Raw genomic sequence first — 23362 nt, forward strand, 5'->3', positions numbered from 1 at the left:
AGAGGACTCTTGTTCAGGTATGAGTTGGACTAGATGACTTCTGAGGTCTCTACCAGCTCTGAAATTCTTCAACGAATTTTTTTCAATCAAGGAGTACTAACTACAACTATTATCTTGTAAAGCACTTGAAAAAAATTTTTAGGTTAAAAAAGTGTCCTCAGAATTGACAAGGGTGAGAATCAGTGATAGGGAAGAATGATTTACTCTCCTTAACAATGAACTCTGGGGTTCTTCCCCCCTCATTTATCTCCCGCCTCTCCCCAACCTAGTTTTGTTTTGGCGATTTTCTTCCGGCTAGGCCTGCAACAAACAATATTAATAACTTTTTGCTGCTCTCTAGTGGTAAATACTGTAATTCCTCCCCTTTCCCTCAGCAAATTGTGAAGCCTGAAGAAAGAAATCATAGAAAAGATGTAATAATAATGATAGCCTATGTTAGTATAGAGTTGCCTCCCTTACCCCCATAGAGTTATCATTACTTTAATGATAAAATAATTAAAAGGAGGGGGAAAAAGCCTGGCAGGATTTAAGGAAATCTGATAAAGTTTACTTTGTATGAACTTTGTATGAAATTTTGATATATCTTTTTGTTTGTTTGTTTTTTGGGGGCAGGGCAATGAGGGTTAAGTGACTTGTCCAGGGTCACACAGCTAGTAAGTGTCAAGTGTCTGAGACCAGATTTGAACTCAGGTCAGCCTGAATCCAGGACCAGTGCTTTATCTACTGCACCGCCTAGCTGCACCCAGATATTTTGAAATATCTTTTAAATAATTTGAAGAGATGGAGAAATAATAGGAAAGAATTGTTTCTTTTTTTAAAATTTAATTTCATAATGTTTAAACTATGCAATGTTGGGCCAATGAATTATCCCAATATTGTTCTTGCACTGACTACTAATTTTAATCTACTCTCTGTTAAAATGAACTGGTAGTAAAAGGCTTGGGAGAGACATTTTAAAATAAGGTCAATGGAAAAAGAATGTATGCCTGCTTGCTGGGACATACATTCCTCCTAGCTTCATACTTGTTATTTGCCCCCAAGGCCAAACTACACAGAGCAGCTGCGGATGTATATATATATATATATATATATATATATATATTTTTAATAAGGTGTCTAGTATCCATTAATTGTTTAGGGCTTCAAGTGTTTTGCTGACAGATTTGAAAACGTGCTAGTAACTCACCTAGTTATTCATACTGAAGCTATCTTGCAATCAGCAAAAGCAACAAAGGCACATATCACCACAACCACAAATTTACTATTCTATCTGAAAGATTATTTTAGTGGTATCTAAAGAAACATGGAACCTGACATGCATATTAGCAGTAAAATGTCATCTATTTCTTTGGTTTGGTAGTTATAATTGTATCAAGTAAGGGGTAGCTAGGTGGCGCAGTGGATAGAGCACTGGCCCTGGAGTCAGGAGAACCTGAGTTCAAATCCGGCCTCAGACTCTTGACACTTACTAGCTGTGTGACCCTAGGCAAGTCACTTAACCCCAACTGCCTCACAAAAAAAACGAAAATAATTGTATCAAGTATATTCAAAAAATGATTTTTATCTGATGTGAAAACTTAAAAAAAAATTATACCAGCTTGAAATTAAATAGGGCATATATACTCTAGTCCCCAGAGGACAGACTTCACTATGAGGATGCCATCTGTTAATAAGAGCAGGTTATTTCTGACATTCTATCCACCTATGAACTCTGTGTGCATAAAGTAAAATATCACTAAATTAACAGTCTAAAGGAGCGACAGCACATGCACACACACAAACAGAGTCAAATTTCTACCACCAAGAGACCAAACATTGTATCATGAATCTAAAAGCTGGAATAGGCATTAGAAATGCTCTGGTTTGGGGGCAACTAGGTAGCACAGTGGATTAAAGCATCGGCCCTGGATTCAGGAGGACCTGAGTTAAAAATCCAGTCTCAGACACTTGACACTTACTAGCTGTGTGACCCTGGGCAAGTCACTTAACCCTCACTGCCCCACCAAGAAAAAGAAAAAAGAAATGCTCTGGTTCAATCCCCTGCTTTTACAGAGGTACAGAGAGATTATGTGACTTGATAAAATCCACAGTTAGTTAGTGAATGATTAGATGGTGCCCTTTGCTTCAGACATGAAGGGTGGGAAACTGAGCAGCTGCAAAATAAAAGCAACCACAGCTACTCTTTTGGAAATTTAGGTTGGTGGGTTTCCTTTCTACTAGGAAGAAGATGGATGATAAAACAACAAAACTGTTAACTAAAGAAATGTTATATCCCAAAGGCATTTGTGAAAATCAACCAATGCAAACATGATTGGGTTTTGTTTGTTTTGGGGGTTTTTTGCGGGGCAAAGAGGGTTAGGTGACTTGCCCAGGGTCACACAGCTAGTAAGTGTCAAGTGTCTGAGGCCAGATTTCAACTCAGGTCCTCCTGAATCCAGGGCCGGTGCTTTATCTGCTGCACCACCTAGCTGCCCCCAACACAATTTTTTTTTTTAGAAAATCCTGGTTGTATTAAGAACAAATATATCTATTACATAAAACTAGTCAAGACTAATTCTTTCCCTAAAGGGCAAAGAAGACCTAACTGGCGGGGGAAAGATAGAGAAGGGGGATTGTATATAAGGTTCAAGCCCTGTCAGATGGCCTAAGCATATAAAAGAATCTAGGCCATATGGAGTTAATATCTTTCAAACTTGATGGATATCCCATGGCTAGCAACATAATACACCCTTGCCCAGATGACAAGGTGTGTTTTGGAGTGAGGGCAGGTGGTTTAGGGGGCTAGGGGGAGGTCATCTGAGCCAAGAGCTATAGCTTTGCTGAATATCTTTCCATGCCATGGCTAAGTAAAAGTTCTACTGTCATCTGCTAAATATTCCCAAGTGTCTCATTTCAAGTCCAGTCTTGAAACTGGACTTCCAAACCAGACTGTGTCAGGCCTGACCTCTGATAATGGTGATTTCCTAGGAATAATTCTAGAGAAAACGTTCATCTGTTGTTAAGAAATCATTTTCTCATGCTACAGAACTCCACAAGAATATAGAATTTATGAGTTTTGTGAAGCAACCCTGCTCTTTACATTAGACTAAAAACAGCATCAGGGCAGGGCCATACCTTCTAATTACCTTATATCTCTAACAGTGCCTTATACAGTCCTCTAAACACAGAAGATACTACTAATTGATGAAAAGAAAATGAGCATAGATTATTATTCTTTCTGTTATATTTTTACCTTATAGCAGTCTCCTCCAGCAATTATTTCCTGAATATATACCAAGGGCCCTTCATTCCGGTTAATTCCTCCCACGATATTCAGGCCCAAGCCTATTTCCTTGGTAACCGTTATCATCTGAAATGCAGGGTCCCTGGGAAAAAATAAATTAACACTTGTAGATCAGACAGCTTAGAGACCAATACAAGCACACCTTTGAGTTAACTGTTAATTCACATTCTTAGATTCAGTCAATCCTTAAACCATCAGGACACACTTGCACCCAGTTTCCACAAATAGGGTCATACTTCAGAATGCATAGATTTCCAAGGCTGCATTTTAAATCTCTCTTTAAAATAATTAAAACGTCAGAACTTTAGGATTAAATAAAATTTTAAAAAGTTATGATTTATACATGTGTACTTAAGAACTAACTGGAAGAACTGACTTTAATTGAGCCTAGGAATTAAAAAGAAATATTTCAATGTTATCAGGTAATACCTTTAAGAAGTAGACTGCTAGTTAAAGCAAAATAAATCAGATCTCCTCTTGAAGTTGGCATAATGCAAAAATGCCCATGAACATAAGGACTTTAAAGGTACAAAGTACTCATTTTAAGAGTACTTCACAAGTAACAGAGGGACAAAAGTATTGCATTATAGAAAGTTAGTGCTTGGGTGATGCATGCCTGAAATCCCTACTACTAGCCAAGGCTGGTAGATAACTTGAGTTTAGGAATTAAGAACTACAGTAGGCTAAAGCAGATTGAGTGTCTACAATAATTCAGACATTAATATGGCAAGCCTCCAGGATTGAAGGATTGCCTAAAGAGAAGGCAAAATGGCCCAGGTCAGAAACACAGCAGGTCAAAGCTCCCATGGTGATCAGTACTGGGGTCAGGCCCATAAGTGGCTGCTGAGTTTCCAGCCTGGATGAGATAGGGACACTCAGTCTCAAAAGGGGGGTGGAGGGAGGGGGGAGTGAGTCTTCAAAGAACTATATTTTATAAAATTATGAAGCTGGACATATGCTCAGTCCCAAAATACTTCACAAGAGGCTCAAAGCTACAAAAAAGAATTTGAATAAAGCCAAATGAAAGACTCAAGGCTACCTGCCCCCACAGAACTGCAAAAATGGAGTAGAACTGGGTTGAATAAGGACATTTAATAAGAAATGTTTTAGTTGATATCAAAGTGTAAAGCTCCTATCAATTGGACTTCCACAATTATCTTCAAATAAATCAGAAGATAGTTTCAATTTGCTTTGGAAATTTAAATCTACTCTGGATCACAGAGCTCATTATGTACAATGAAAAAGAGTTTTCTTTCTTTCTCTCTTTTTTTTAACCTAATTTCTGATGTCAGATCATGTCACAGATATAATAAGGCTTACAAGTGCTCTAACTTCAGAGAAGTACCAGCATGGCTCTCATTTTATAGATGAAGAAGTTGGGTTATAAAGGTTAAGTGACATACTTAGGGTCACAGATTTCTGACTCCAAGACCACTGGTCAGACATATTTTCACTATTCTAAATTTAAACAAAACAAATACATAAAGCCTGTGTCTTTTTTTATGATTTGGTGTTTTTTTGTTTGTTTGTTTGGGTTGTTTTTTTTTTGGGTGTGGCAACTGGGGTTAAGTGACTTGCCCAGGGTCATACAGCTAGTAAGTGTCAAGTGTCTGAGGCTGGATTTGAACTCAGGTCCTCCTGAATCCAGGGCTGGTGCTCTATCCACTGTACCACCTAGCTGCTCCACCTGTGTCTTTTTTTAATGAATAATCATGTTAAATATATTTCCACATTAATCATGCTATGAAAGAAGAATCAGAACCAAAGGGGAAAACCTCAAAAAAGGAAAAAAACAAACAAAAAGAAAGTAGAAACAGTATTGTTTCAATCTGCATTCAGATCCTACAGTTCTTTTTTCTGGATGTGGAGAGCATTTTCCATCATGAGTCCTTTGGAATTATCTTGGATCATTGTATTGCTGAGAAGAGACAAGTCTATCACAATTGATCATCACATGGTGTTCCTGTTACTGTGTATAATGTTCTTCTGGATCTGCTCACTTTACTCAGCATCAGCCCACTTAAGTCTTTCCAGGTTTTTCTGAAATCTGTCTGCTCCATCATTTCTTATAACACAACTGTATTCCATTACATTCATTTACCACAACTTGGTCAGCCATTCCCCAATTGATGGGCAACCCCTTGATTTCCAATTCTTTGCCAAGCCTATGTCTTTTCAAACTACATACTAAAATGGCAAGAAAGGGAATGTGTTTTTTTTAAAAACAACTGCCTATTTGGGGGGATTCCTTAGTCCATGAGTCACCACACTAATACTTTGATTGATTTATCTATGTTGCGAGAAGTTTCTGAAGTGGAGAGGATGGACCAGGAATCTGCATTGTCACCAGCTACTTTGGATGCCAAGGTGTATGCAATGGGAATTTGCAATGGGCAGCTGAGAAGATGGAAGTGAAAGAGGAAGGGAGTTCATTCAGAACTGGTTTCTATCTCAGATTCTGCTTTGTTATAGCAGGGGTTTAGAAAGTCAGAAGGGACCTTAGGGGCCATAGTTTGAACTCCTTAATTTTACAAAGGAGGAAACTGAGACCTTGGAGGCTTTGGTGACTTGCTTAAGGTCACAGAGGTAGTAAATGGCAGAAATGGTCTTCAAATCCAGGTTTCCTGACTCCAAATCCAGTTCCTCTACACCTAGAGGAAAAAACACTTTGGGCTTCTTATTAAAAATGTGACTGCCCCTTAGTGGCAGAAAGTAGTACATACATCAGAATGTCCTTTAAATACATAATTGCTTTAGTAAAGGATTTTTAAGGTGGTTGTTATTACTATATAATATTATTGTGGGCATTGTTATTAAGGCAACCCATTATTATGACAGGTAATGATTTGGTGACAATGAAATAATTTAATATATGGGAAAATGTTAATTGTAAAGTACTATAAAATTGAAGTAATTATTGTTGTCATTAACTAATTGCTCTTAATATCAGTAACTGATTATTGCTGTTATGAACAAATTATAGTGGCTAATAGTAGTAACTAATAACTGTTAGTTAATCATTAATAACTTAATAATCTTCAATAATATCAGACAACTTTACTATTTACTGTTATTAATAAATTATAGTAGCTAATAATTGTAACTAATAATGGTCAATTAATTAATCATTAATTAATAACTGTTAATAATAATAATAAGCAATAAGCACAGTAGCATGCTTAACTGTTCACATATTGCCATATACCATCTCTCTTTTACCAAATATCTTTTTGTCTAAATGGAAACTGTAGTATTTATTGAACTATAATTCTTATCAAAATATGGACAGGAACAGGGGGCAGGGTTTGGACCTGTGATTTCAATGGTATAAGGAACTCCCAGAAGCAAAAATTCTTCTACCAATGCAGGTCAATACCTTCTCAGCAACTTGTACTTGAAGAAAAGGATGCAAAATCTGGCAGTGACACACACTTAGGGGTAATTACTAGATTATGCCTAGAATGAGTAGGGAGTGGGCTGGTGGGGAGAAAAACCCATCACTTTAATTTAGTTGTCATTATTTCAAGCTATAATGATTTAAGACAACAAATTTTCATGCAAAAATTACATTGCAACTTGACTGAATGCTGTTGCTTCAGAGTTCTTCCTGTTCATGCCTGTCATCATAGTATCCCCTTGGATTTAATGTCTATGAGGACCTCGCTGATGATCTTGAAGAAATTATCTCAACAGTTTTTCCTAAAAGAGAAAAATTGGACAACAAATCATCAGCCACCAAAGTGATTCAAATCAATGCCCCAAATTAGACTTTGCCTTTGCATAAAGTCACTAGGTACATTTGGTACAAATACACACACACATATGTATATGCGTATATGCTTGTGGACGGATGGATGGCATATATGCTTGATGTATTTTGGGCTCTGGCATTTCAGTGAGTGCCTTTAACATTTGGGAAGTGTGAACGAAATTTCTTTCTGCACAAATCCCTAGGACGGAAGGATGCAAATCAACCTGAGCTAGCTATTCCAGTTTTCATTGGTATCACACATACAATTCTTTAAAGTCAGTCTTAGGGAAAGAACTGGTCCTTGTGCAAGTCAGTTGTCAGGATACCCACCAGAGCCTTTGTACATTCCAGTGCTGGAAACCAGATAAATGCCCAATCTTGACTTATTGGCTAGAGATGATATAGACCAGAGATGTCAAATCCAGTGCCCACTGACCACAAAATTAAGTAAACCCAAACCGCATTAAAATGTAATTGAGGGGCATCTAGGTGGCGCAGTGGATAGAGCTCCTGCCCTGGAGTCACGAAGACCTGAGTTCAAATCCAGCCTCAGATACTTGACACCTACTAGCTGGGTGACCCTGGGCAAGTCACTTAACCTCAACTGCCTCACTGCCCCCCCCAAATGTAATTGAGAAACATTGAAGAAAATAAATAAAAATACGACACAACAAAAATGTTAATTTACGGTTCTCTAAGTCAGTATGTGGCCACAGGATCCACCTCCACTTGAGTTTGACACCACGGGTGTAGACTGTGGAAAAACTTGTTTTACACCCTGTACCGGTCACTTATACGCTTCCATCTGCTTTGTAATTTCCCCCCAGGATAATGAAAGAATTAAAATTATATTTGTCTACATATTTAGTAAGTTTTTTATTTTATTATGACATAGTGATGTGAGAAATGGGTAATCACCCATAGAAACATTATTCTTTTTTTAAAAATATAGGACAGGGGTGGCTAGGTGGCACAGTGGATAAAGCACTGGCCCTGGATTCAGGAGTACCTGAGTTCAAATCCAGCCTCAGACACTTGACACTTACTAACTGTGTGACTCTGGGCAAGTCACTTAACCCCCATTGCCCTGCAAAAAAAATAAATAAATAGGACAATATAATATATCACATAGGTTAATTCTATTCTAATATTGTGAAATCTGTTTCTCTACAGAGATTTTTAGAATTGGTTATAGCCCTAGGGTGTTATCTAATTTTACCAAAGGCAGTATGATGCTTTCTTCTACAGAAGGATTCCTTTAGTTGTTTCCCTAAAGTATGTAGATCATTTGTTAGTTAACTGACGCTCAGTATCCAGTGAGATGGGACTGCCTTCCATAGAAACAAAATGAGAATGATTACTCCAAATCTACAGACCTACTCCTGTTTCAACTTATCCTTTCTATCCTTAGTCTTCTCACTGTCATTTAACTTTTCTAAAATTCCCTATTATTTGCAAAAACTGGCCCCACTTCAAAGTACAGGGATGGTGGTGAACTTAAATGTCAAATGCCTTCAGTATGCATCAGGATCTGCTATCCTTGGCAACTTTCCAATTAAAAGAGCACGGTCTTTTTAAAACTAATAATGTTCATTTTCACATTGGGAGTTAGAGAGTGATGTTTAGGGTCAGGAACAATTCTATAAAAGGGCAGGATTAAAAAATCCAAGGCCAGCTTGAAACTGTCATCTCCAACACCCCCATTTTCAACTTTTTCCCCAGATAGAGCTGTGAGGCAGCCCACCTCAGCTCAGCAGGACCCCTGAAACTTAGCAAGCTGACACCCAGTAATTTTGAGTGTGTGTCTTTATCTGGATATATGGGCTGTATCTTTGGATACCTGCTGAGGCACAAGCTGTTGTTATTTCACTAATAATTCCTTTTTTAAAAGTTAAAATAAAAAAGCAATCAATGATCTTCAGAACCAAGACTAGGGAAGGGTAACTTTGTCCCAGGCACCAAAGTGGGCACACTTTCTCTGTGGAGAGCATGAGTTTTCTTCCTTGGAACAGGAATTCAGAGATTACTGTTTTCCTCATAGCTCAAAGATATCTGGAAGCCTTTAATCCCATAAGGATGAAGGATGATGTAGGAAGGAAGTAAAGGGGTCCATCGGAGGCTAGAGGTGGATGTCTCCTCTCCAGACATATCCCGTGTGGAGTTGGACTATTTGCAAGAACAATACTTCTGTTTGCTAGAATACCACTTCCTTTGTACTCAACTAAATCTGCCCAAAGTGAAGGACTCAAACGGGCTTTAGTAGATACTACCAACGCCTCCCTTTTGTAGCATTTGAAACATCTCAATATAGCCACTGATAGGTCTGCCCTTGATGCTACTCAAAGATTCAAGTACTAAATATACTTTAAGTGATAAGTAGAATGACTACTACAACATTATGACAAACCAAATAATCAATGAAAATTTCTGCAACAAAAAAAAATTCCTTTTGAATCTAGGCTATAGAAAGATCTTTTAAAAATCATTTCATGGGGCACCTAGGTGGCGCAGTGGCTAAAGCAGTGGCCCTGTATTCAGGAGGACCTGAGTTTAAGTCCAGCCTCAGACACTTGACACTTACTAGCTGTGTGACCTTTGGCAAGTCACTTAAGCCTCACTGCCCTAAAACTAAACAAAACACACACACAAAAAAATCATTTCATTTTATATCCAACACTGAGACCCAGAGAAAGAAAGGGAATCACTGAAGGTAATCTGGCTGGTCAGGGGCATAGTGGGGACAAGAACCTAGCTCTTCAGCCCCTTCATCGCATGGTCTTTGCATTAAAGAAAACAACCCTATATATGCAGGGCAAAGAAGGTGAGCACTTGATCCTTGCAGGCCTGAAACCTTTGAAGGGCTGAGGGGACACTTAAGGGAGGACAGAATCACTTTTCAAAACACTGGGGTTTCCATAACTGAAGTTTGGGACATCAAGTTCTAGAAAGGGCCATGATACATACCAAGCAGCCTTTCTAAACCAAGCAACAACATTTGGGACTTGATCCAGTATTTGGTGAGCTGACTTGGGCATAGGACAGTGGGCAAGAAGGATAAAAAGGTTTCAGTCAGGAAAGGGAAATGTTAACTACAATTAAGCCCTAGTTCCTTCTACATTTGCATGAGATGGAATGGAATAGGGCAGCATTTATTAAGTGCTTACTGTGGGCCAACCACTTTGCTAAATGATAGGAATACAAAGAGAAAAAGACAGCCCATGCCCCAAGAGGGACATGCCATAAGTGGGGGAGACAACGCATAAAGAATAATTCAATTGCAGGGCTGATGGTGAGACCCAGAGACCCAGAAGTCCTTGGCTTCATTGTTTGGAAAGGGATTCCTGGTGGGATCTATGCAGGTATAACTCTGACTGTAACAGAAATCTTACTATGTAGTAAGAAAAGATGAACAGGATAAATAGAGAGAATCACAGAAAAGTTCTTTATGAGCTAATACAAAGTGAACTGAGTAAGAGAGGAGGGAAAACAGTAAATTCTATGACCATCAGCATGTAAATGGAAAGAACCACCACCAAAAAACAAATGAAACTGCACCTTCACAAATGATAAAGACCAAGCTTGGCAGCAAAGAAGAAACATAAGAAGGCATCAGCCTGGGCTCCTTGGCAGTAGTGGGGGCGGGTGGGTATGGAACATTACTCTAAAATCAAATTGTTTCAATGCACTAATTGGTTTTGCTGATTTAAATTTTTTTTTCCTTTAAAAAATTCTTTGTAGTAACTGATATCTGGGGAGGGGTAGAAGGTGGAATACTGGAGGAAGTGCAAATGCTATAAAAATAAGAGACATCAAAAAAAATCTATTTTTTTAAAAATAGAGGAAACTGAGGCCAAGGGAGGTAAATGATTTGCTCTGAGTCATCAAAGTTAGTGGCAGAATCAGGACTAGAACATGGGTCTATCTCTTGGTAGCGGGTTCAGTGTCACTATATCAATCACATTCTATCACCATGTCTATGAATAACATAGAAGTGGGAAAGCTAGTATGAATTCACTGGCTTAACAGATATGGCAGGAATTTTAATTTGATGTCATTTTTGTAGGATTCATTTGCAAACATTTTAGGATGCAGAACAAACCAGAAGAACTAAATGGGACACATTCGATCTCATAGGAAAAACAAAGAGCCTTGAAAAAATAAGGAAGATTAATTAAGTGCTGTTCTTCACAGTTGGTTTCAAGCTGAAAAGAAGTCTAATAGGGAAAATACCAGATTTTGCTTAATCAAATATTTTTTGCATTCCAGGAAGAAAAAAATCATTTTCAGGCAGAAATTTGTTTCCTTCTTGAAAAATATCTAATAAATATGAAGCGGGGATGGGGAAAAAAAGAAAAAAAAAACAGAAAAAATGAAAGCCTTAATGATGCAACTTGCAAATAAGAATGCTCAGCTACATACAGACAAGTGACTGCAGAATGCTACAGTTTCACAGCAGTTTCAATCCTTCATTTTCTGAATCCTCTGGGAACAGAATCTCTACCTGCATAAAGAAGTGGCAGGCAAGAAAGAACCTCAAAGTAATAACTATCATGTGCAATGTAGGCAAAATGTTTATCTATTGCTTTTAAGTTAAAACAACATATATACCTTCAGAGAAAAATTTTATAAATCAAAAGCTTTTAAAGAAAGGTCAGTTAATATAGAAAAAATGTGGACTGGTTTCCCAGGGCCATATATGTAGAATTGCGGAATAACAATAAACCTCTAAAACAGATTATGAGAGACAGAGAGAGAGAATATCCAGATGGAATCTGCAAAATAAATATCTAGATATTTCCAAATATTGAGTGTCTAGTGATGTGTGAACAACAATTACAATAACAACAAAAATCTGATATTGATTTTCATCCAGATCTACCTTTAAATCCACTTTTTGGGCCACAGCAAATCAAACCTCTCTTACAAGTATGTACGGGGCGGCTAGGTGGCGCAGTGGATAAAGCACTGGCCCTGGATTCAGGAGTATCTGAGTTCAAATCCGGCCTCAGACACTTAACACTTACTAGCTGTGTGACCCTGGGCAAGTCACTTAACCCCAATTGCCTCACTTTAAAAAAAAAAAGTATGTGACATTATTTGACTAGCTTATATTACATTTATATATTGTAAATTATCTATGACCTACGTAGTTATTTAACATGAACCAACACACAATGCCTTGCAAGGCAAGACACGTTATCCCTATGGTTGTTTCCTTATCAGTAAAAATGGAAGGCATGGCCAGAGAGAAACAAATATTCTATTTCTATAATTTATTTAGGGAGCATTTGCTTATCACCAATACATATATACATACATACATACATATACATACACACACATAAATTTTTATTGTATTCTTATTGTCCTTACCCTGTGTGGTTACACAACTGCAAAGAATTAACATTAATCCTAGGTAGAAGAAGATCTAATTAGATATATGTTAACTTGGAATGCAAACAACATTCACAAACTAGTGGTAACTACTAAAAATAGATTAGCCCCCACTGACAGCTTCTATAATGAGATTTCTAAATAAAAGAAACAATAAAACATGTGGCTGTCACTTGAGAATCCTGTCTAGAATCACTTTCATTTCAAATAAGTCACCGATTGGCACTGTTCTCACAGGACACCTCATCATGGTACCCAAGTTTTTTGGGTTTTCAAAGTCTATGCCAGAAGAATAAAAAGTATGTCCTACTGAGCTGGAAAAATTATTTATTATGGGTCCAATGAAGGACCAAATGTCAACTGAGGACCACCTAGCTCAGTCGGATAGTCTTATCACCAGACTTTGGACAAAGACATTCTTTAGGCTATCTACTAAGTTATTGCATGCAGGCAGTAGTGAACTACATCAGTGAAAGGAATACTTCAACTGAGGAAATCACAGGTCCTTTATGTTACTGAAGAAAGGAAGAATCAATCATCAGAGGACAAGGACTCCCACAGGCTACCTATGAATCTTATTTGGATTCAAGTTGGGGAAAGAAGATCTATTTCTCCAGTGGACAAGTGGTCAAAGGATAAGTAAGCACATTTTTCTAAGGAAAAATGGAAAACCATCATCAACTACGTGACTGTTCTAAATCATTAATCAAAAGTAAAATGCAAAGTAAAACAACTCCAAGGTTCCACAACTCACCTTTCCCCCTTGGAGTAGCAAAGATGATAAAAGAATAGTCAATGTTGAAAGAGCTGCCCAAAGACAGGCACAATAAATAATGGTTGGTAGAATTTTGAATTGATCCAACCATTGTGGAACCCAATCAGTAATTGTGAGAAAAGTAAGTAACTGATTATATCCACTGACGCTCCAGTACCCCACTGGGGCTTATATTCCAAGAAGGTTAAAGACCAGAAGAAAAGCTCCCTCTCTCCCCATATATATTCATAGCAGAAATCTTTATGGTAGCAAGAGACTGGAAACAAAATGACTGTCCATTAATTTGGGAAATGGCTGAACAGATTGTGGCCTATTCATGCACTGGAATATTATTATGCTATAAAAAATGACATAGAACTTGAGAAGAGCAAACTAGATGAACAGATAAAGAGTGCTGTAAGGAGATGGCAAGCACTAAAAGGCACTAAGTTTGCTTAATGGTGATAACTAGTATTGGGACCCAGGAAACTTTGCAAAAGTGAAAAATCATCCATACAAGAAAGAGTATTCTAAATCATGAATCATAAGTGAGATGCAAGTGAAAACAACTTTGAAGTCCTACCTTATTTCCACTCAAAGTGGGTCTGTTCCACTATCTGACCACTTCTCAGAGGCAGTGTAGTACAGTGAAGAGTACACCGTTTGCAGAATCACAGGACCATTCCTACCCATGCTGCTTGTAACCAGTGACTTTGGGCAACTCCTGGATCTGAGTTATCTCATGTGTAAAATGAGAGGGTCAGATCAGAGGGCCTTTGAGGTCTCTTTCAGCTCGAGATCTGCGATCCCATGGTCCTTTGCTGGATCATCATCATCCATGCCCCAGCCCCTGTAAGTGTCCTTCAAGGTTCTGTCCTGGGCCCTCTTCTAACCCTATCCCTTCTCATTGGTTCTCAGAGTTCAATGATCATACTAGGCAGATGACTCCTAGATCCTTAGATCCAGCTCAAATCTCTCTACTATGTATCAGGCATTGTGCATACAAAAACAAAAATGACACATACCATCCCCTCAAAGAGGTCCCATTCTATTGAGTGAAACAACATGTACCCATATAAACAGACAAAATAAAGATTCTAATTTTCTTTATGTAGAAAGGAACGGGGGTGAGGGGAGGTGCTAATCTTAGGAAGCCCAGGAAGAGTCTTCATGGAGAAGGTAGCCATTGAATTTAGCTTTGCAGAAAATGAGGAGCTCTGAGAGAGAAGCATGATGTAGGGGTGCATCCTAAGCATGAGATGAAAGATGAAGCACCCTGAGTGTGGTACAGCAAGAAGGGCATTTTGGCTGAAATATTGAGCATGCTTGTCTTCCTGTCTGACACTGATTATTTCCATGTTTTGTTATCTTTGCCATTTTTTTGGTAACGAGGTGAAATATTGAAGTAATTTTAATTTGTACCTGTCATATCTGGAGTAATCTCCCATATGACTGTTAATAATTTGCAGTTCTTTTGAAATAGTCTCTTCATAGCCTGTAACTTATCTACTGAGGAATAGCTCTGGGCATATCTTGCCTATCAATCAGAACATTATCAGATATTTGATGAAAGATTTTCTTTCTAATCAATAGTTCCCCATTTTGTCCTAGATGTCTATTTTGTCTGTGCAAAAGATAATCAGTTTTATCCAATCCAAATTGTCCCTTCTATTCTTTATGTCATCTTTATCAACCTTGGTTGGTTAAAAATTCTCCCCCACTTATAGTTGTGAAAGTTATTGCCTTCCATTTTCTTCCAATTTTTTTTCAATGATATGACCTTTTATATTTAGGTAAAGTATATAATGTAACATTATTTTAAAAGAGTGATGATCTGGGGAAAATTCTTTTGTATTCTGTTACTTAACTGAAGCTATTGTAGCAATTTGTTTCTTTGCCGATTCCTTGATATTTTTAGAAGCAGCTAGGTATGTGGTGGATAGAATGCTGGACCAAGAGTTAGGAAGACCTAAAGCTCAAATATGACCTAAAACACTATCTGTGTGACCCATAGCAAGTCACTTACCCTCTGTCTGCCTCAGTTTCCTCAACTATAAAATTGTGATAATAAATACCACCTACCTTCCAGGGTTAGCATCAGGATCAAATAAAATATCTGTAAAGTGGGTAGCACAGTGTTTGACACATAGGACATGGTTAATCAATCTTTTCTTCCTTCCTTCCTTCCTTCCTTCCTTGTTCTTCCCTTCCCTTTCCTTCCTCTGTCCCTTCCTTTTCTTTCCTCCCTCCTTCCCTCTCTTCCTCCTTCCTAGAAAATCATCAGGTTATCTGTGAATAGGCATAATTCATTTCATATTTGCCAACATTTATGTTAATATTTTTCTCATAACTCTATCAAATAATGGTGAGAAAAGGGGGGGGATTACCGCTGTATTTATTTCAACCCTTTCATTTTGCAGATGAGCAATGTCATACCACTATTTAGTAACATGGCTGGCTCTATGATGTGTTAGAAACTTCCTTTTCTTTGTTCAAAAAGGAGAAAGAATAAGTCTTCAGTAATAACAGTTGCAAAGTATAATCCCTGTTTTTATTAAGAACCACCTGGATGTTACTGAATAGAATGGGAAGTTAATACACCATAAGAAATGACAAAATGGACTATTTCAGAGAAAAATGGAAAAGCCTGAAGAACTGTTGCAGGGTACAGTGAGCAGAATCAAGAGGATACTTTATGTGGTTAGAATAACACTATAGGGGCAGCTAGGTGGCGCAGTGGATAGAGCACTGGCCCTGGAGTCAGGAGGACCCAAGTTCAAATCCAGCCTCAGCCACTTAACACTCACTAGCTGTGTGACCCTGGACAAGTCACTTAACCCCAACTGCCTTACCAAAAAAAAAAAAAAAAAAAGAACACAATAAAGAAAAACAACTTTAAAAAAAAAAGAAAAGAAAAACAACTTTGAAAGACTTCAGAACTCTGACCAATGCAATGACAAAGCATGATTCCAGAGGTGAACTCAAAAAGAAGAATGAGACATAAATTTTTGGACATGAACCATGGGGGAATTTGCTTTACCTCACTGTGCATATATACTACATGGCTTTTATCTCTGTGTGTATTAAATGGGGGGGGGGAGAGAAAGAGAGAGAGAGCTTGTTAATATTTTTTTTTTAAAGAATGGAAAAAGGACTACTTGGATAGCCATCATATCATCAAAAAGTTCTGATCTTGGGCAGCTAGGTGGTACAGTGGGTAAAGCAGTGAGTGGCCCTGGATTCAGGAGGACCTGAGCTCAAATCCAGCCTCAGACACTTGACACTTACAAGCTGTGTGACCCTGGGCAAGTCACTTAACCCCTCACTGCCCTGCCAAAAAAAAAAAGTTCTGATCTCAACACCTGATTATCATAATATTTATCCCATTGGGTCCATACTGTTATGAGTTTATAAAAGATTTAAGAGTTTTAACAGAAATATTGAATAATTACAGATGCATTTCAATATATCGAGAAGTCAAATTTCTAACAGCTTCAATCATCTAGAACATAAAAGTGAGGCTGATTATTAAAAAAAGTCTCTGAGAAGTCAAAAGCTTTTTACAAGGTACATGAAAAGCATTTTACTGCACAACAAAAATTACACATGAGCCATCATCATAAAGCAATGAGACTGATTTTATGTTGTTCATAAACAGACCCAAAAGGCAGTTCCTAAATAGGAATTCCACAAATGAGATTAGACTCAGAAATTAGAGGGGACAAAAAGAACTCATTTAAGAGGCTTATTTTACAGGTGAGGCCTGTATGATTGAGGCCAAGGGCAGCTAACTGACTAGCCCAAGGTTACTCATCTATTAAGTGGCTGAACCAGAATTTGAATTCAGGTCTAACTCTAAATCCAATGTTCTTTCTACCGTGACACTGTACAGTTAAGCAACTTCCTTGAAAGAAATAAAGTATCCCACAATATTTACTTTGGAAGGCAATATTCACTTGGATACCTGTTTTCTGGTCTGTTTTTTTTTTTTTAAATCAAGTCCCATGGGGCAGCTAGGTGGTGTAGTGGATAGAACACTGACCCTGAATTCAGGAGGATCTGAGTTCAAATCCAGCCTCAGCCACCTGACACTTACTAGCTGTGTGACCCTGGGCAAGTCACTTAACCCTCATTGCCCAACAACAAAAAAAAGAAAGTCAAGTCCCATTGCTTTTTAGTCATATGTAAGACTCGGTGAAAGGATCCAGATTTGGAAAAGTTATCAGTTAAATACTGACTGCTGTTGCCTTCCTAGATTAGTGCTAGCAAGTTCACGCTGTTTGGTAATGGCTCCTGAGATAATTAAATATTCCTACCCAAATAAAGGAGAGAAGTCAGAGAATAAAATTCAGTTCTCTGAGTTTCAGCTCAGCTTAGATATCCAACTTAGCACTGGATTTGGCATCAGAAGACCCAGGTTCAAGCCCCAACTCTGAAACCAAATGAGCCGTGTGGTCATAGACAAGTCACTTCATTTCTCTTCACTGTCCTCATCTATAAAATGGGGATTACTTAAATGGGTCTATGATCTCGTTTATTTAAGAGCCCTCCAAAAGATGCAGAACCCAACCCATCCAATGCCTGTCTATCTTCTCCACCTCTTGACTATTTCCTCATAAAGGTTCCCATAGAGAATCCACCTTTCCTTCTTCTTTCTTCTGTTGAAATACTTCTCCTTCAAGGTTTAACTCCATTGCCAGCTCTTCCATGAAGCTATCATTCCCTGATAACTCCTCCATTGAAACTGAGGCAATTTTCCTAGACAACTTTCCTGGAGAACATTGCTCCTATTACATTCATCTTGTATCATACTTATTTGTGTACAGGTCGAATCCCTCCTATTAGACTGTAAATTCCTTAAGGGAAGGCACCATTTTATTGTTCATCCTTGCACACCCAATGCCTTACACACAATACATGTTTGTTAAGGGTTTGTTGAACTGAATGGGAGAGCTGAACCCTATATCCAACTCTATAAAAATGATCAAGCGTGCCATCTAGTGGATGGCCTGGTTCTGGGCATCTAGTAGAATATAAGGAATATTCATATAAAACTATGTGGCAATACAACATTCTAGAAAAACTGCCATGAAAAAAAAATTTTTAAAGCTTGGCCAAATAATCCATAAGCTTTAGTTATCTGGAGCTGATTTCTCAAGAATGCTAATACATGTATGCTTATCTAGTGCCTTCCCTTGTGACCAAGAACATTTACTGATTTCAGCTCTCTGCTCCATAAATTCTAGTGGTTCTCTATTACCAAAAACAGACTCCTCTGTTTGGCATTTAAAGCCCTTCACAATCTGGCTCTAAGTTACCTTTCCAGTCTCATCATACATTATTCCCCTTCACATATTTTCCATGCTGTCATCTACCTTTCACATGGTTACCAAAATATTCTTTGTTCCTTGTCTTCGAAAACCTCCAGGAATTGTATATTCTCTATAGGATAAAATAAAAATCACTCACTTTGATATTTAGATCCCTCCACAATCTGCTTCTGATCTATCTTTTAGTCTTATTGAAATTACCGCCCTCTCTTTACAGCACTCAAGGTCTAGCCAACCTGGCCAAACTACACTTTGCTGTTCCTCAGACTCAGTATTCCATTTCCTGCTGCCATGCCTTTGGACCCTATTCCCACAATGCCCTTTCTCCCAACCCCCATTTATTAGACTCTCTGGTTTCCGTAAAAGCTCAGTTCAACTGCTCCTTCCTACAAGAAGCCTCACTTGATTCTCCTAGCTGCTACTATTCCTCTCCACCAAATGACCTTGTATTTATTCTGCATATGCTTTGCATAGACTTAAGTATGTTCATGATAGTTCCTCCATTAAAATTCCTTAATAATCAAGGCTGTCTCATGTTTCATATAACCAGCATCTAACACAATGCTGAGCACATAGTAGGTACTTTAAATGCTTGTTGACTGATCCTGTCGCCCAAGAGTGTAGGGAGCTGAGCTGCTGAACATCGAGCTTTCCAACAGTTGAGGCCTTTTTATTCTCAGGTTTATGTGCCCTACCCTTGGGCCCTGCCACCTACCACTGACTTGGTCCCACTTTCCAAGTCAGAGGCCTAATAAGTACAAAAAGTATCTTAGCACTAAAGAGATCACTTGTCCCTGAGAGATAAATGAACCAAAGTAAATGAAAATACTACAAAGTATAAAAATGTCGCTTTTTTCAGTCAGAAATGCTGAAAGATGACAACATGATGGGCCATGACCAGGATACCTGTTACAACAAAAGCCAATGCTTGCATCTCCTTTACTTTCAGGTTATCAATTAAAAATTAAAATAAAAAGTGTAAAACTTAGAATTTTATTGTGCCATAAGAAATGATAAATAGGAGGAATTCAAAGAAATATGGAAACTTCTGTGAAAATGAGGCAGAATATTTCAGAACTAGGAAAGCAACATAAGCAATGATTATGACAGTCTAAAGGACACTCAAAGAAAGCCAAGTACTGTTTAATTATAATGACAAATCTTGGCTGTTGAAGAATAAGAATATACTTCTTTTCTAAAATTAGAGTGAGGGGTGAAGTTTATGGGCACAGGATGCTGCATACACTGTTGGAAGTGGTCACTGCATAGGCTGTGTTCACTTAACTTTTTTCTTTGTTATAAAGTAAGGCTCATGTGGAGTGGAATCAAACCTAAAAATGACTGATACAAAAAGTCACCAGTAAAAATTTATTTAAAAAAATTATATGAAGAACTCAGGTTAGTATGAGAAAATGTGTAAAGTGAGGTAAGCAGAACACCTCCCCAAGAGAAGACTATTTTAGGGCTGTTCTTTGGCTAAATAAGAGCAATAGAGCCAGAGAAAGACAGGAAGAAGAGTAAAAGAAGAAAATGAAAGATCAAGAATGTCAATGAAGGGTATTTTCAAGGGGCTTTGTCCAAAGCAACAGCAAATCTAAATCCCAGGGGCACTTGATCGCCCAAACTACAACCTTGTTTTCTATCTAGAAGTACTCCTGGGTTGCTCGGATTTTCTTAGCATCCAGTACTTAAAACAAGTTCCAACTCATAATTAGAATGGAAGGAAGTGATCCTCTCAGCCTACTCTTTTATCTCCACTTGATAAAGCATAAACAAAAATTTGGCAGGTAAAACAAAAACAAATCCCATGGCCATAAAAGAAAACTGGCTACCCACATTAATCTAATTTTCCCCAATGATTATTCATTGACAGTAGGTTCACCCACTTTTAAAATCTTCTGATATTATTTCCAAGGTATCTCTCACAATAACATGAATCATGGTGCAAACAACATAATGAATGCTTTTCCCCATGAAGGGTAATTGCACAGGAAGATAGCTCATCTGTGGCCCTTTTTGAATGGGATAAACAATCCTGTGCATTTAAAAATCATCAATGTTTGAAGCACTGCTGATTTTAACTGTTAGTTAACCACCTATTCCTTCAAGTGGCAGATAATTACCTGAGGTGGAGAGTGCTCCATCCTTTGTGTGAGGAGTCCAGACAAAATGTAGTATTACTGGGGCAGTTAGATGTTGCAGTGGATAAAGTACCAGCCCTGGATTCGGGAGGACCTGCATTCATATGTGACCTCAGACACTTGACACTTACTAGCTTTATGACCCTGGGCAAGTCACTTAACCCTCACTGTTCCACAAAAAAAACCCCTAAAAAATGTAGTATTATTACATATATTAACATATATATGGTCTTATTATCAGGATCACAAAGGTCATAATTTTTTGTCGGAAAATCTATCACTAACTTTCAAAAAAAGCTTCTTCCATGTATCAGAATGATGATTTCCTTAGAAATTTATTAATTTAAAGCAATCCCATTTTCATTTTAAAAATATCATTTCCTTATTGCTTTGTTTCTCTTGGATCCAATTATGAGCCAATCCTAAATTCCGTGGTTGTTTAATACCTACAAAAATCTCTGAATCTTTATAGTTCCACAGTATTCAGTAATCTGAGGACCAGAGACCTAGAGCTGGGAGGACCCTAGGGGTTATTTGGTCCAATTTCCTCCTTTTGCAAATGAGTAATGGAAGTTGAGAGTTTAATGGACTTGCCTAGGCTTGCACAAACAGAAACTAGCAAGGAAGGAATTCTAACCCTTGGCCTAGGATTCCAAATGTCCCTCATGACCGGAGGGACAGGCAAACCATTTAACAACAGGCTCAAATCCTCCCCCAACATTGATATATATGATGGGACGATATGAAACCAAAAGGAAGCCAAACTGCTCAGAATCTAGTGCCTAGCACAGTGGCTGGTACATGATTTGGAGTTACATGCTTGTGGATTTCCTACTTTATTGCAGTTTAAGAACAAAGGAGAAGTATAAGGAAAAAAGTGCAGTTATATCTGCCTAACACCACTACGGTTTCTGCAAAAACATGACATTAAGCAAAATGACATTTATTTAGGGATCAATTAGTTACATAGGAATAACAATGAGTGATAGGTCCAGCAAATGATACCATTTCATAGTTCTGCACTTGGTTTGGGCAATAAGATTAAAGACATAAAGAAATTGCAAAATGACATTAGTTTGATGACTGGTATGGTGGGTATTTCTCTATGGGTGGTTGTGGTGATTGGCTCTCTTGTCTACAGGGCATTCATTTAATGCATTCTTAATGGGAAAATAAGATAAGAGGTGCACCTTTTAAAAATTTGTCAGCAATAACAAGGAGACTTCCCAGCAACCTTAGTCCTAATACTTCCACAGGGCTTGGATTAAGATGAATGAATCCAAATTTGAAGATAGTTTTTGATTTTGAGAAGGGTGAAAACATTAAAAAGGCCAAGAATCACAAGAGAGTTGTCTGTGAATGTTAGTAGTGTAGAGAAATGAATCTCATTAGAATATGGAAATAAATATATATGAACCAATTATTTTCCCCAATTTGGCTAGAGATATAATTGAATATTTAACACCCTTTGTGCCTCATCCCAGATTTTCAAAATGCTTTTACAGAAATTGAATTCAGCTAGTTTAAAATTAATCGGGAAATAAAAACACAACTGTTAATAAAAAAGGGTCTGGTTCATTTAAGCTTATAAGATTCAGAGTTCAAAACAAAGTCACAACTTCCATGGGCTATTGGGCTATTAGGGTTCCATCTAATAAAGTAAAGGTGCATGTTTTTTCCCCTTCAGTGGTCCTCCAGGGAGATAAACAAAGACCAACAGCAACTGGTGGATAAATTCTGCTCCTCCCCACTAGAGTGGACCCATCAGAGGGGCAGCACGGTCTTCAGGTAGCTTAGGAACAACCTGGGGGGTACAGCCCCTCTATTGTTGGTGAGAACTACAAAATTTATGGAGAACTGATTCCCCACCCAGTCCCCTCTTTTCCAGACAAATGAATTGCCTGGGGCTGCCTGTCTTTGTCATTTCCAGACTCTGGATGGACTTATGGACCTTCCCCCAAGTAACCTATCCCCTCCCAAAGTTCCCCACCTTACTCCCTGGACTTTATGTTATTATGTAAAAGAGTCTATCTACATTAAGTAGTTTCTATTCAGAGTTAGTAATGCCTATTCTTAATTTAGGAGCAGTTCTATTTCTTTTGCCAAAGGTTCATTTACAATAAGTAGCTATGTCACTCTAGAACAATCTTTTGGTTCCCTTTTTGTTCTGTTACCCCATAAAAACCCTGTCCTCTGTTCCCATCTGTGGGTATTCCTAGCTTCCGAGCTTCGCGATACCACGAGCTATAGTTCCTCTGCCCCGATTAAAGACCTTATTTCTCCTATATTGATTGTTTCCTTAATTTCCAAGTTAACGCTGGAGATGGGGGCCTTTAGGACCATCACTTCTCTGGACTTTATTCAGCCCTGGAGAAATAAGGTGCTGTGGGGTCGTGAATCCTTTGGAAGCAGGGCTGAGTCTGTTCCAATGGAAGATTTCCCTACAGTAGCATGAGGTCCCTTCAGACCTCCCCTATCTCCTACCGAATTTGCCTCACTTATAATTTGCCCCAGAAAGGACCTTAGTAATCATATAGTCCAAATCTCTTATTTTATGGATAAAGACACTAATAAGGTTGAGAGATTCAATCTATCAGCAAATCAATTGTTCAAGGAAGCATAGGATGTAAATAACATCTGAGATTAAAATCCAGGTCTTCTAACTCCAAATTCAGCGGTTCTTTCTATTATGCAATTCTCTCTCTACTT

The 23362-nt window shown here is 38.1% G+C and overlaps 1 protein-coding gene across 6 annotated transcripts in view; it reads right to left on the minus strand.

Moving 5' to 3' along the window:
* STXBP4 (syntaxin binding protein 4) overlaps positions 1-23362 on the minus strand; it is a 240921-nt gene that overhangs the window by 205393 nt on the left and 12166 nt on the right. For 5 of the 6 annotated variants that reach the window (XM_044004740.1, XM_044004739.1, XM_044004738.1 and 2 more), the window contains exons 2-3: positions 6852-6982; positions 3233-3365 (exon numbers count right to left, since the gene is read on the minus strand). In XM_044004740.1, coding sequence (XP_043860675.1) covers positions 3233-3365; positions 6852-6910 — 192 coding nt within the window. In that variant the 5' untranslated portion in view covers positions 6911-6982. The remainder of the gene's footprint in view (positions 1-3232; positions 3366-6851; positions 6983-23362) is intronic. The other variant, XM_044004741.1, reaches the window with a different exon arrangement.

Source organism: Dromiciops gliroides, chromosome 4 (assembly GCF_019393635.1).
Source record: "Dromiciops gliroides isolate mDroGli1 chromosome 4, mDroGli1.pri, whole genome shotgun sequence".
Taxonomy (NCBI): domain Eukaryota; kingdom Metazoa; phylum Chordata; class Mammalia; order Microbiotheria; family Microbiotheriidae; genus Dromiciops; species Dromiciops gliroides.